This window comes from Mus musculus, chromosome 1 (genome assembly GCF_000001635.26).
Source record: "Mus musculus strain C57BL/6J chromosome 1, GRCm38.p6 C57BL/6J".
In the NCBI taxonomy this organism is placed as follows: Eukaryota; Metazoa; Chordata; class Mammalia; order Rodentia; family Muridae; genus Mus; species Mus musculus.
In genome coordinates this window covers 130,573,491-130,587,133 of record NC_000067.6, presented here as the reverse complement: position 1 = coordinate 130,587,133, position 13,643 = coordinate 130,573,491, and the positions used below count along the sequence as shown (strand labels likewise).

The 13,643-nt window shown below is 40.7% G+C and overlaps 1 protein-coding gene across 3 annotated transcripts in view; it reads left to right on the top strand.

Annotated features, from left to right (window-relative positions):
• Zp3r (zona pellucida 3 receptor) overlaps nt 1-13,643 on the top strand; it is an 82,525-nt gene that overhangs the window by 42,501 nt on the left and 26,381 nt on the right. For 2 of the 3 annotated variants that reach the window (XM_006529522.3, NM_009581.2), the window contains exons 9-12: nt 3,534-3,734; nt 4,196-4,285; nt 9,046-9,248; nt 10,009-10,428. In XM_006529522.3, the coding sequence (XP_006529585.1) occupies nt 3,534-3,734; nt 4,196-4,285; nt 9,046-9,248; nt 10,009-10,215 (701 nt within the window). In that variant the 3' untranslated portion in view covers nt 10,216-10,428. Of the gene's footprint in view, nt 1-3,533; nt 3,735-4,195; nt 4,286-9,045; nt 9,249-10,008; nt 10,429-13,643 lie in introns of those variants that run through there. The other variant, XM_011247992.3, reaches the window with a different exon arrangement.

Here is a 13,643-nt window from a genome sequence, read left to right as displayed (position 1 = left end):
AACACCGCCTTTGACAATTCAGTTCCCAGATGAAACAGACGTGTGGCCTTTATACTTATAATAAGCCTCTATTAGCATTAATGCTGGGCAGATATCTACCCTCTATGCTATTAAAACCCATTTCCCATCAATAAGCGAGTTACTACTATGTTTCATCTGGGCTGCTCTTAACTCCAATTGGCCAGCCCTCATGGCCATGCTTTCTTGATTCCTAACCCATAGCGTCTCTCTCTCCTCTCCACCTTCTTCTCTCTCCTGGTGTTTCTCCTCTGATCCCAAGCCTGGAACCAAAACTCCATCTATCTCTCTCTTCTGCCCAGCTATAGGCTGCCAGCGTCTTTATTCATCAATCAGGGATAACTTGGGGGCAGGGTCACATAGTGTGAAGTCACCTGGGTCTACATGCAGAGTGGTCTCTGGAAGCAACCAGTATTTCAGATGGCAAAGACCACACCTCAACAGGGAAGTCAACCACACAGCATTCACGGGCAGGGACCAGAGAACCTTGCTCTCTGCTAATTCCCAACCTATCGCCCAGGGCCTGGGAAAGAATGATGTTGCCCATATCCATGGTGTATCTTTCTATCACAGTTGACCTAATCTAGATAATTCCCAGACATGCCCAAAGGCTAATCTTATCTAGTCTCTCACAGGCACGGGTAGAGATTTATCTCCTAGGAGATTACAGAGCTCAACAAGTTGACAATATTAACCATTACAATTTACTTAATATTACTAATACTTTCTTAATTGAGCCATTGGGATTTTTCCATGTATGTCATCTGTAAATAGTGATGACTTTCTCTTTTGACTTTACACTAAAATTTTTTCTTTCATTTGCTAGATTGCTGAGACTAGGACCTCCAGTACTATCTTGATTCAAAGTGGTAAAAATTAGTATCTTTGTTTTATTCCAGATCCTATAGCGAAATAGTCCAGCTTTACCCATTTGGTAGGATGTTGGCTCTGGGTGTATTGCATATGGCATATTGTTTTTATGTTTACTTTTCTCAGAGATCTTTACATGAAGGTGTTTTGAGTCTTATCAAGAATGTTTTTATCCATATACTTATGTTTATTAATTTCATTATATTAACATGGTATATTGCGTTTATTGATCTGCTTGCTACCATTATTGGAACTCTCAATAAATAATGATAATAGTACTGTTAGGTCTGGGTTGATAGCATTTTGTTGAAGAATTTTCAGAAATATTAGTCTGTAACTTTCTTTTTTGTTGTGTGTTTGTCTGACTCTGGAACCAGCATCATATACAATGAGTTTAAGAGAACTCCTTTTGCTTCAACTTTCCTGTGTAACCTGAGAACTGGTGTTAGGAAAAGCCTCTGGTTCTGTTCCTCCCTTTGATACAAGTGTTTTTATAAGTGGTTCAATTATTATCAGTTTTCTCTCCCCTCATGACTTTAATGTCTTAAGGCACGTGTGTCCAGAGATGTATCTCTGTATGTGTACATTTCTTAAATATATAGTTTCCTCACTGAAGGCAGGCAGACCACAAGTTGAAGACCTGCCGGAACTGCAGAGCAAGTTCAAGATGCTCATCACATTCTTTTGAATCAGTGCTTATGGCTGGTATTTCAACACTAGTTAACATCCCAAGTCAAGTTTTGCCATAAGCCAGGAACTGAGTCTAACAGTGTTTTAGAAATTACGGGGTAGGGGAGTACTTCAAGCCCAACCTTGTCACAAATCTGCAGTTACTGTGATGTTCAGGATAGGTGCTGAGGGTGCTAAAGAGTGTAGTCCCTTCATAATAGATCCTGAAGACTTGTGTTTTGCCTGGAACAGACCGAGAATCCCCATGTAGAGTCACTGGCTTGTAGCTTGGCACCACCAATTATGTCTGAGGCAACCAGTCTTGTGGTCACGTGGCCAAGGAGTGACTGGATTGTCCTGGAGTCTATTGATGGCCATAATCAGCACAGCACAGGATCAAGGCCAAGACCAAGACCCCATCTTTTGTAACTGCCTGCTCTTGCCCACTTTTGGCCAGAGAGTACAGTAACCTACCAGAAATGATCTGTATTGAATATCCTGCCCAAGCCTTGTTTGTGTCTCCACCTGCTATCTTGGTAATAGTGGGTCTAACCTTGGGTACTAGCCTTTGGTCAAGGAGCATTGTGTTCTCCCTATATTGGGTTTTACCATAGCAGGACTTGCAAAGTAAAGTCTCAAGCTTACTTCCTTAACCTAACTTCAGCAGATGGAGTCTTTCTTGACTGAAGGTTAAAGTTGCTTGAGGTTGAAGAGAGAAAATTACAAATCTATGTCTTGGTCACTAAATCTGATAGTAATTTAGGTCCCACAGGAAGCTTACACCTGAACAGACCTTTGAGAATTTGTCCTTAGGCCTACACCATAACAGGCAGCAGAAAGAAGATTCCTATATGTTTGTCCTTCGGGGGTCACAGATTTTCTTTTGTCTATGGAGATTATGTCCTTAGACACTAACCTAGAAGTAAGGGTCTTGGAGCTCTGTCCAGTGGTGGCCACTGAAGCAATACTGGTTCTAAGACTTATGTCTACTTCCTTTTCTTCTCTCCTTATTGCAGTGCTTTGAGTTGGGAACAGGGTTGAGGCAGGAGTGAACATCAATGTCACATGCAACCCTTTCCTTCTTACCTTCTACAAGGTACTCTTTTTTTTTTTTTTTTGACTAGGCTTATACAAATCATTGAGGCCTCTCACCAGACTCTCCTACCCTTTGGGAAGGTACTTTTTATGCATGGATAGTGGTTCTAGGTATATATGTGTGAGTAAGAATGATGCCCACGGGCACTTATGTCTGAGCAGTTGGACCCCAGTTGGTGGAACTGTTTAGGAACAATTAGGAGTTGTGGCTTTGTTGGAGGAGGTGCATCTCTGGGGAAAGGCTTTGGGGCTTCAAAAGACACAATTCCCAGTGTGCTCTCTGCCTCCCGCTTACAAATTGAAGTATGAGTTGCACCTGCTGCTTCAACTACCAAGCCTTCACTCTGCCATCATAGACTCTAACCCTCTAAAAAACAAAAGTCCAATTAAACTCTTTCTTTTATAAGTTGACTTGGCTATGGTGTCTTATCATAGAAATAGAAAAAAATAAACAGTATGTTTGACCAAATAAAGACTTATTTATGCCATCTTGATAAAGCTTTTTCTGTTTTTTTCCTTCCAAATCGTGTTTATCAACACTAAAACTTAAATGTACTCTGTCAATCGATGTGTAGCGTTATTATTGTTAACTGTATTTCTGTATTGTTTTGCATTGAACATTTCTAGAATTTTTTTTGTATTAAAGATTATTTATTATATTCCTATTATTTAAAATAAATAAATTGTGGATATGAATACTCTAGAATTTTTTTAACTGAAACCTTACGCCTGCTGAATAAGTCTTCTTCTTCTCTGAAAGTAACATTCTATCCTAATCCCACGAGCTTGACTATTAATGTCTTCCATAGGTAGAGTGCGAACTTTGGCCAATGGTGTCTTTCCCACAGGCTGAAACATGTACACCTCTTTTAATCTCACAGGGATATGTTGCCCAACACCAGATATGGAGAAAATCAAAATTGTGAGTGAAAGGAGAGATTTCACTGGCACATGCATCTATGCCTACGGAGACTATGTTTTCTACATTTGTAATGAAGGCTCTTACCCTATGTCTACGGATGGAAGGAGTTCATGTCAAGCAGATGGAAAGTGGGACCCCGCAATACCATCATGTCAGGCAGGTAAGAATGCTAAGGGAACTTGACATCATCCTTTTCCAGATAGCTCAAGGGTTTCTATGTTGTTCTATGAAGAGCAACTTTTTAAAAAGAAGCGAGTTTGGAATTGTTCATCCAATGTTACTATACAGAAGATCACAGTTACCTTGGCACCATCAAAGCTACTGATAGAGACCAAGGTGTACTGACAGGAGGGCTTACAAAAGCTTTTGCCAGGGGACATAACACATTGAATAAGATCCTTCCGCATCTCATTTTGTTAATGTTTCTGCATGTATTATCTGTTAAATACATCAAATTATTAGTAAAGTAAAAGACTATCCCATAAGTCTTTGTATTTGTCCATCCAGGGGGAAAGAAGAATGGCTTATATAATTAATGAAACAATGGGTGACTTTGTTTTGGATGGGAAGGAAGACTTGGGTCCTAGTGGCTGACATCAGATTTTTCATTTTCTTTTTCAGACTCAGGCCTGCAAAACCGTCTTGCTCTTTTCACCTTCCCAAACATATCAGAAACCAATGTGACAAACAAAACCTATCTATTTGGTCATGGTAAGACACTGAAAATATTATCATAGAGCAATGTTAATATCTTACTATGAATGGTTCCTTCAACATGACAGAGTCTATTGTGTGCCATAGTTTGGGTTAATATAAATGCAGAGTTACAGATGGTAACTTGGGATGGAGTAGTTGATTTGGGGTTAATATAAAAGCAAAGTTTAAGAAGATAACTTGGGATCTAGTAGTTAATTGGGATTGTCATGAGAGATGAGAAATAGTCGTGGGAAAAAAATAGTAGCCATCCATAGTCTTAAAGATCTCTGTAAAGGAAAGTTAAAGAAGTTACTTATCTCTGCTCTGAGGGTTGTAATTTATGTGATTAACATTATTTCACTACTGCTCAGCCTATAGTTCCTTCAGTCAGCACTTGCATAGCTTGGATTTTTTTGACAGATGTGATATTTCATGATGAGAATATCTTCATGTCTCACAATTGCCTACTCGGTATAATCCCCCTGAGTAGAACTCATGAGATACTCCAGTGATTATCTTGGGCTCCAGATATCCTATTTCCTGGCCATTATGTACCAGACATTTTGGCTCTTCATCATGACCACAGCTTATTGTCACACAATATGGTAGCATTTCCCCTCATCCAAGCTTCCCCAGAACTTGAAGAAGCCCAGAGAAAAACATGACGAAAGCAATAGCTTAAAGATCATGCCTGGCTTTGGTGTCTAAGATCAGTGCCTGGCTTTAGTGTCTACTGATTGGATTGTTTGCCTCTGGCCTTGCAGGACACCTAGTCCACTAATCTAAAGATACACACAAAAAAGTACATTATACAAATACTATGCAAATGGTTTGGTGGGATTAATTCTGAATAGCTTAACCATACTGGCCCCATGTGTTGTCCTTATTAATCTCATAGCTACACAGAGATACTGACCAGCATCCTGGGAGGTAGCATCTCTATTCTGGTGTGTGTGTGTGTGTGTGTGTGTGTGTGTGTGTGTGTGTGTGTGTGTTGTATGTATATATGTATGTATCTGGATTTTCCTGTTTTCATTAATTGTTAAGGATAACATGCAAACCAATGAGTTTCATTATGGCACTTTAATACATTTGTACCATATTCTTTGTTCTAATTTATTCCTGTCCCCTACTACCCTTCTCTCCCTGCTACCTACGTTTTTATTCATTCCGCTGAAAGTGTTCCCACTGTGCTCTGCTTCCATGTCACAAATACATTATTTTCTCTTTACTCCTATCTTAAGAACTATTCCTTCCCTCTCATGACTCCCTTTCTATTTCTCTCCCCCCCCTCTCTCTCACACACACACACACACACACACGATTAAGTAAAAGAAAGTCAAGAGAAGAAACCACCAATATAGAAACAAGAGAAAACAGGAATAAAGCCTACATTGGGCTTTTCGCAGAGAAGCTAGCTAGCACATGCCATGCTAAATGGTTTCTGTGGAGAAGAGTTCCACCAAGGAAGTGTCTTGAAAGATACAACAGATCTGCTACAAGGAGAGCTGTAAAGCTGCAGACAGTCTGTGCTATAGTAAAGCCAAGCCAGATGAGAAATGTCACAGCCCCAGGAGATGGCAGACAAACACTGTAAAGAGTGTAGGAGGATCCCAGAGATCTGGGAGATTGCCAGGGTACAAATCCCCCTTCCCCATTTTTAATGGAAGAGGTAATTTGGACTGTAGGACCATAGAAATGGTGGAGGGGGGCTTGAAAGGCTAAACACAGCCTGTCTGAATCCACCAAACAGAGAACAGTGCCACAGAAACCTGTAGGCACGGCTTTGGACTGAGAAGTCTGCAGTGCTCGTCATCATTCTGGTCCCAACAGAGCAGGGAACCGGTTCTAGTGCAGCACACTCAGAAGATGATGGGTCATCCTCGTGCAACCGACCTCATCCTGCAAACTTTGGGGATGCAGCAGAAAAGATTGCTCTAAAAGAAACACGGATGGACAATGTATATTTTAAAAACTGTTCAGCATCAGGGAAATACAAATGAAAATTGAGATTTCGTCTTGCCCATCAGAATGGTTGTCATCAGGAAAACATGAAAACAGATGCTTGTGAGGCTGCAGAGAAAGAGGAAGCTTGCTCACTACCAATGTGAGCATAAACTAGTAGAGATTCTTAAAACATTAAAAAAAACCCTAATATATGACCGAGCCATATCACTTCCAGGCATATATTCAAAGGAGATACTTGCATGCCCACATTTGTTGATTCAGAGAGCAACAGAATCAGCAGAGATGACAACCAGCAGACAAACAGAGTGAAAAGATGCTTGCATATAAGCAAAAAAAAAAAAAAAGTCTATTTGGCCATGAAGAAAGATGAAATTTGTAGAGGAAAAAAAATGGCTAGAACTGGGAAAAGATTGCTGTGAGATAACAGGTTCAGAGAAACACATGCTCTGTGCAGTCTTTCCCATGTTGCTGACACATGAGGTATGTGGTCTTTCCCATGTTGCTGACACATGAGGTATGTGGTCTTTCCCATGTTGCTGACACATGCGGTGTGTGGTCTTTCCCATGTTGCTGACACATGCGGTGTGTGGTCTTTCCCATGTTGCTGAAACTTGTCCTTTACTATATTTGTAAGCGAGTGAGTCTGAGTAGAGGCCAGAAAACTGCTAAGGTGCCCAGTAAAAGAGAAAATGGGCTCTCAGAGTGGAGGAAGGGAGGCCATAGAACCCATGACCAGAAAATGGAAGACACAAGGGTGGAGGGTACAAATGGGAAGGGAGAGCAGAAATAGAGGGGAGTGAATGGAGGATGATCAGCCAGACTGTATACAAATGCTACAAGGAAAACGCTTCCTTTGTACATAATTAGGGAACATTAAAAAAAAATTCAATGTATTTTCCTACCGAAGTTTAGTGTTCCTTTGGTCTCATGTCTCCTTCTGCACACCTGTTTCTCCTTCCTGACTGAGAATGTCTTCACCCTGCCAGTCCTAAGGTACCATGTTTGAAGTAGAGAAACTGATTTCACAGGATCAGAGATGGGGGATTGGCCTCAGGTCATGCCATTCCTTGAGTCTCAGATGAGGTCTGGACTTAACTATTTTCCAGTTGGAACAAGTAAGCCTTTGTAGCTGTTTGTACTGAATGAGGTCCCATTTTTGGAGTGAGTGACATGACCTTGTTAAAGTTCAGAGGTGGAAGGGTATTATTTAAATACATCCCCTGTACTAAAGTTCCTGTGTTTGAGCCCTAATGCAGTAGCATTATAAAGTAAGGGGTCAGTTGAACCCTTTGGATGAGTAGATTATGTGTTAGTCCTGGGGGAGGGATCTGCTATGCCAGGGTGAGCTGTAGTAGAAGGGAGCTGTCTGTTCTGCTCTCTCTGGATGCTTTATTCTTTTACACTCACCACCAAAGTATGACAGAGCCAGACAAAACTCCCATTCCTCTAGATTTCCATGAATCAGAAGCTAAGTAAGCTTACTTCTCTGTAGACTCCCCAGAGTACAACAGAAAATAATAGACAGATGCCCTCTTACTGTGAGGCATCTATGTATGAGTGCATCAGAAGGCATGTTTTGGTTGAACTTGCTGTGTGTCTTGCATGTCTTTTCATTGGATACCTTTGGCTCCTTACTGTCATACCAGGTTCATTAGCAATTTATGGAAGACAGAGTTACAAAATAACAGAAATATTTCCTGTTGATCAAAGCCTACCTAAATTGTACTATCTATCAATCTATCTATCTATCTATCTATCTATCTATCTATCTATCTATCTAGTATCTAACTATCTAATCTATTATCTACCTATGTAATCTATTATCTATCTATGCAATCTATTATCTATGTAATCTATTATCTATTTATGTAATCTATTATCTATCTATATAATATCTATCTCTCTATATTACCTATCTCCTATCTATCTCCTATCTATCTATCTATCTATCTATCTATCTATCTATCTATCTATCTATCTGGTAATATTTAAAATAGGAATGGTAAACTTTAAAAAAATTGACCAAAAGAAAACTCATTAAAAATGAACTTTGGTTCCCCTCCTGAGCCCTAAAAGAATAGGTAGCACATTACCAGAAGCAGCCACTGTGACTCAGTTATCGGATATCTTTTTAGAGTACTTAGAAACTAGACTTGATAACTTAGATTCGAGAATCTCCTTGTGCCCTTGGTAAGCTTTCCACATCAACCTTTATTTCCTTCCAAGGTTCCAAGGAATCTCAAGGGTTCATAGCTCATGAAGTGTTGCAAACTTGCACTGAATTTCTATGATGACCGCCATGTTTCCATGCGTGTTCGTTTCCTGAGCTGATGATGCCCCTGGTTGCTAAGCTAATAGAGAACGAAGATGAGGAGTGAGATGTGACTGCCTCTCACTGTCCTTGGTTCCTTCACCATTGTGCTAGCAACCGGCCACTGTTTCTTCTGACCTCTGGACCATTAAGAGGGGAGGACAATGAAAGGGGCATCCCTAGCATCATGCATGAGATCAAGGCTGTGGAAAGAAATGCAAGGCAAGCTACAGGGAGATTTAGGAATTTATTAACGTTCTCAGTTTCCTTGTTGGCAAAATGTTAATAACAACTGAAACCAATTCATAGAGGCATAATAATAAAATTTACAAGGTAAGAAAAAATTGACAGATAGATACATATAGTCTTTCTCAATAGATATCAGGACTATTATAATTATCATTGAAATTAATAAGTTTTGCAGAACCTGACTGCAAGTATGTACAACGTTTCTCATGATTTTCATTGTCTAATTCAATTTGATGCCCCTTTGAAGAAGAAAACTCAACCGAGCATGCCATGAAAGGTGTGTGTCTCAAACCAATGGTCATAAATGGAAACCTGTCTGTGGAGAGAGTTATCTATGCTGAACTGGAAAATATCACCATTCAATGTGATCCTGGATATACCATAGTTGGTTCACCAAACATCATTTGTTCAAACAGAACGTGGTACCCTGAGGTACCCAGCTGTCAGATGGTGAGTGGAACAACTCAGGAAACCTCTGTGATTTCACCCTTCGTTACAGTGGCCTTTCCCCAATCTATGATGTTGTCACCTGACTCCTGCAAGGGTGCCCAGTTGGCCAGATTCACACTTATAACCATGAAGCATCATGGTGAGTTGGAAGGAGTAGATTTTTCTGCTCTGTGGCTGGATCCAGAACGTGAGAGTTGAGGGTTTCTTAGACCCAGTGCCCTGACCATAGCTTTACGGGTTTATGCTCTGTATACTTCTGCTCAGCTTCTGGATCATGCACAGGACTCCCCCTCACCTACTCTTGTGGGGTGCTCTGAATCCCCTTGCAGCTCTGTATCTTTTCTTCAGCTATACTTTCCTGCTCTTCAAGAGCCAGCTGTAGTGTCAGATACCTATAATCCTAGCAACAAGGAGGAGGGCACAGAAGGGTCCAGGGTTCATGTCTGGCCTGGGTTCTGAGCCCTATCTGAAAATACATACACACGCACACATGCACACACACACACACACACACACACACACACACACACACACACACACACACACACATACACACACACACACACACACACACACACAAACACACACACACACACACACACACCTCTCTTCCTGGTGATTCGGCCTGCATATGAAAACCTGTTAGGATGCAAAGTCTCTCCTGATTCTCTCTCTATCCATCAATGATTTCAACCTCACTTTGCCAAGAATCCCTCTCAGATTGTGTCCTTCCCTACTTATTTCTTTAAATTACCTTTAGGAGGTCCTAGAAGACTGCAGAATAGTGAGCAGAGGCGCACAACTCTTGCATTGCCTCTCAAGCCCAGAAGATGTGCACAGGGCCCTGAAGGTGTACAAGCTGTTTCTAGAGATCGAACGATTGGAACATCAGAAAGAGAAGTGGATACAGTTACACAGGAAACCTCAGTCTATGAAAATTAATAGGTCATTTAGACTTTGCAATTAGTGGACAGAGTCTCCACGCAGCAGCTGGCCTGACACACACCACCACTCCTGTTAAAAGGTTTTGGGGCCAGAAGAACTTAGGTTGTGTTTTTTTTTTTTCTGTTTTGTTTTTGAAACTATGTCATTCATTAGTGTCTAGCCATTGTGGTTCAATTTGTCTACTTGGCTGGACTCACTGAAATAGTTAAATATAAACTGTCAAATGTCCAATTTTTATGCTGTCTTTCTGTTCAGTGTGTCACAAGAGTATGATTTACCCAGAACACAAAGTCTCTGTCTAATATGTCTGTAGGTGGTTTTATTTCTTCTTTATTCTCTACCTTACAAAGACTGTGACTCACACTGTTCCAATCTCAATTCCGCTGAATTGTCACTGAATGCCATTATACAGTGTCTCATGAGCCTAGCGTCTGCCGAACAGAATGCTAATTTAAGGAACGTGTGTGTGTGTGTGTGTGTGAGAGAGAGAGAGAGAGAGAGAGAGAGAGAGAGAGAGAGAGAGAGAGGAAGAGAGAGAGGAAGAGAGAGAGGGAGAGAGAGAGAGGAAGAGAGAGGAGAGGAGAGAGAAAGGAAGAGAGAGAGAGAGGAAGAGAGAGAGAGAGGAGAGAGAGAGGAAGAGAGAGAGGGAGAGAGAGAAGAAGAGAGAGAGAGGAGAGAGAGAAGAAGAGAGAGAGAGAGAGAGAGAGAGAGAGAGAGAGAGAGAGAGAGAGAGAGAGAGAGAGAGAGAGAGAGAGGATAGAAACTTACTAGACTGCAGAGATTCTTTGGTGACCCCTGCTGGTCACAATCCACACTACAAAGATTTCTTGTCTCCCTTTAAAGCAAATTAGTTTTGTGGGTCCCTCTGAGTTATAAAAATTAAATCACATATATGCCCTGTTTGTCTTTGTCAAGCTAGAGTTATATGGGAAGAGGGAACCACAACTGCCACCTGTAGGTAAGCCTGTGGTCATTTTCTTGATTAATGATGGAGATGGGAAGGATCAACTCATTGTGAGTAGTGTCATTTCTGGACCAGTGGTTTGGGAGTATATAAATAGAAAACCGAGAAAGCCAGGAGAGCAAGCAAATTGGCAATATTCCTTCTCTGTATCAATCCCTGTCTCCATGTTCCTACTTGAGCTCCTGCCGAGTTCCCTGGATAATGGACTTTAAGCTGTATGATAGCCTTGCTCTTCCCAAGCTGCATTTGGTCATGGTTTGTTTGTTTGTTTGTTTGTTTGTTTGTTTGTTTAATCACAGTGATAGAAACCCTAACTAAGACAGATGCAATAAATTATTTCAATCTCATATTTTTGTACTCATTGTATACATGTATTTTGAATTTTATTGATGTTCATTTTTAAAATTTATTTATTTTTGTGTGCATTTGTGTTTTGCCTGCATGACTATGTGAGCATGCCAGGTCCCCTTGAACTGGAGTCACAAATAGCCGTGAACTGCTGTGTGGGTGCTGGGGACTGATCCTGGGTCCTCTGGAAGAGCAAACAGCATTCTTCCAGGATCGTTTCTTTTCAATTTCTTCAGTTTTACACACTCCATGCCTATGCCACATTTTCCTTGCCTGAGGCAGACAGATTATTGGATGATTTTCCATTTGGGGTATTATGAGCGTGCTGCTAAAACTATTTTTGCATGTGTCTTCTGTTAAGTACATGGATTTTTATTCCATGAAGATGTCTAAGGATGAAATTGCTGGTTGACTGTGAGGCTGTGTGTATTTTCTCAGTATTTTTCTAGAATGATCCTCCGAAGGGTGTTTGCACCTGCAGAAAGCAAGCAGTCTATGAATCACTTGCTCCTTTTATGCTTTCTGGGACATTCTTCTGGCCATGAAGTGTGCTCATATTAAGGTTTTTAATTTGTTGTTTCCTAAAGACTAATGAGCTCGAACACCTTATGTTTATTGTACTTTCAGATCTTGTTTTTTCTCATAAAGTGCTAATTAGGATGTGTTATCCATTTTTCTATTGGCTTGTGTGTCTCCTTGTAATTTAGTGGGCAGATATTTAAGAATTCCGGATAAATGTCTGTTCTGGGATGTGTGTTAAGGCACCTGTTTCTACACTATGAAGTGTCTTTTCTTTCCTGAAGTTTCATCCCTATAAACGTAAATTCAGAACGAAAGTGTGATGAGATGCAGCAAACCCTGTATGGCTGTAGTTTCCTTATCTGTGGACTCAACCAACTGTAGTTGAAAACTAATTTTCTCTGGGCATGGTGGTGTGCGCCTTTTAATTCCAGCACTGGGGAGGCAGAGACAGGCAGATCTCTCTGAGTTCAAGGCCAGCCTGGTCTACAAAGTGAGTCCAGGACAAAACTAAACAAGAAATAAAAAAGAAAAACATTTCTTCTAATCTTGCATCTGTAATGAACACGTGCAGGTTTCCTTTTCTTGACAATGTAACAATTCTTATATTTTTTGGTTGCCTGCCTAGCATTTAACAATTGAACCATCTATCTCTCTAGCCTCAATATAACATTTACATTGTGTTAGATATTGCACGATATTCAGAAAAACTTAAGCCATGGCAGAGCATGTGTACAGACATACACAAACGTTTTGTGATTAGGTAATATTATCTAAATTATTTGAGTTGATATTTTTGTGCCTGTCTGCAAGGAATTGAACAAGTGTCACAGTAAACCTATACTTCACATTTTCCCCCCTTATGGCCAGGATTTCCTTATATCTTGTTAGAGAAATCTACACTTACCCCAAGGTTACCAATATAACGTTCTCATGTTTCTTGTAGGATATTGTGGCAGTTTGAATGAGAGTGTCTCCATAGGCTCATATATTTGAATGTTTGATTTCCAGTTGGTAGACCACTTAAAAGGATTAACTTGCTAGTGCTGCAACCCTGGCCCCGACCATAAAATTATTTTCATTGCCACTTCATAACTGTAATTTTGCTACTGATATGAATCATTATCTAAAATCTGTGTTTTCAGATGGTGTCAGGTGACCCCTGTGAAAAGGTCATTCAACCCCCAAAGGGAGCTCATTCTAGAGGTGGAAACCCAATGGATTAGGAGATGTGGCCTTGGAGTAGGTGTGGCCTCGTTGGAGTAGGTGTGGCCTTGTTGGAGTGGGTGTGGCCTTGTTAGTGGAGGTGTGTCCCTGGGTGTGGAGTTTGAGGTTTCCAAAGCCCACTCCAAGTCCATGTCTGCCTGCATATCAGGATGTGAGCTCTCAGCTGCTATTCCAGTGTCATGTCAGCCTGTCTCCAGCCCCATTCCCACCATGATTACCCTGGGTTGATTCTCTGACACTCTAAGCAAGACCCAATTAAATGCTCTCTTTTAAAAGCTGCCTTGGTTATGATGTTTTACCACAGCAGTAATAACTAAGAAAGAAATGTACAGTTTTACTATGGTACTGAGAAATTCTTATCAGGGCAGAGAATACATTGCCCAGTAAGTTCA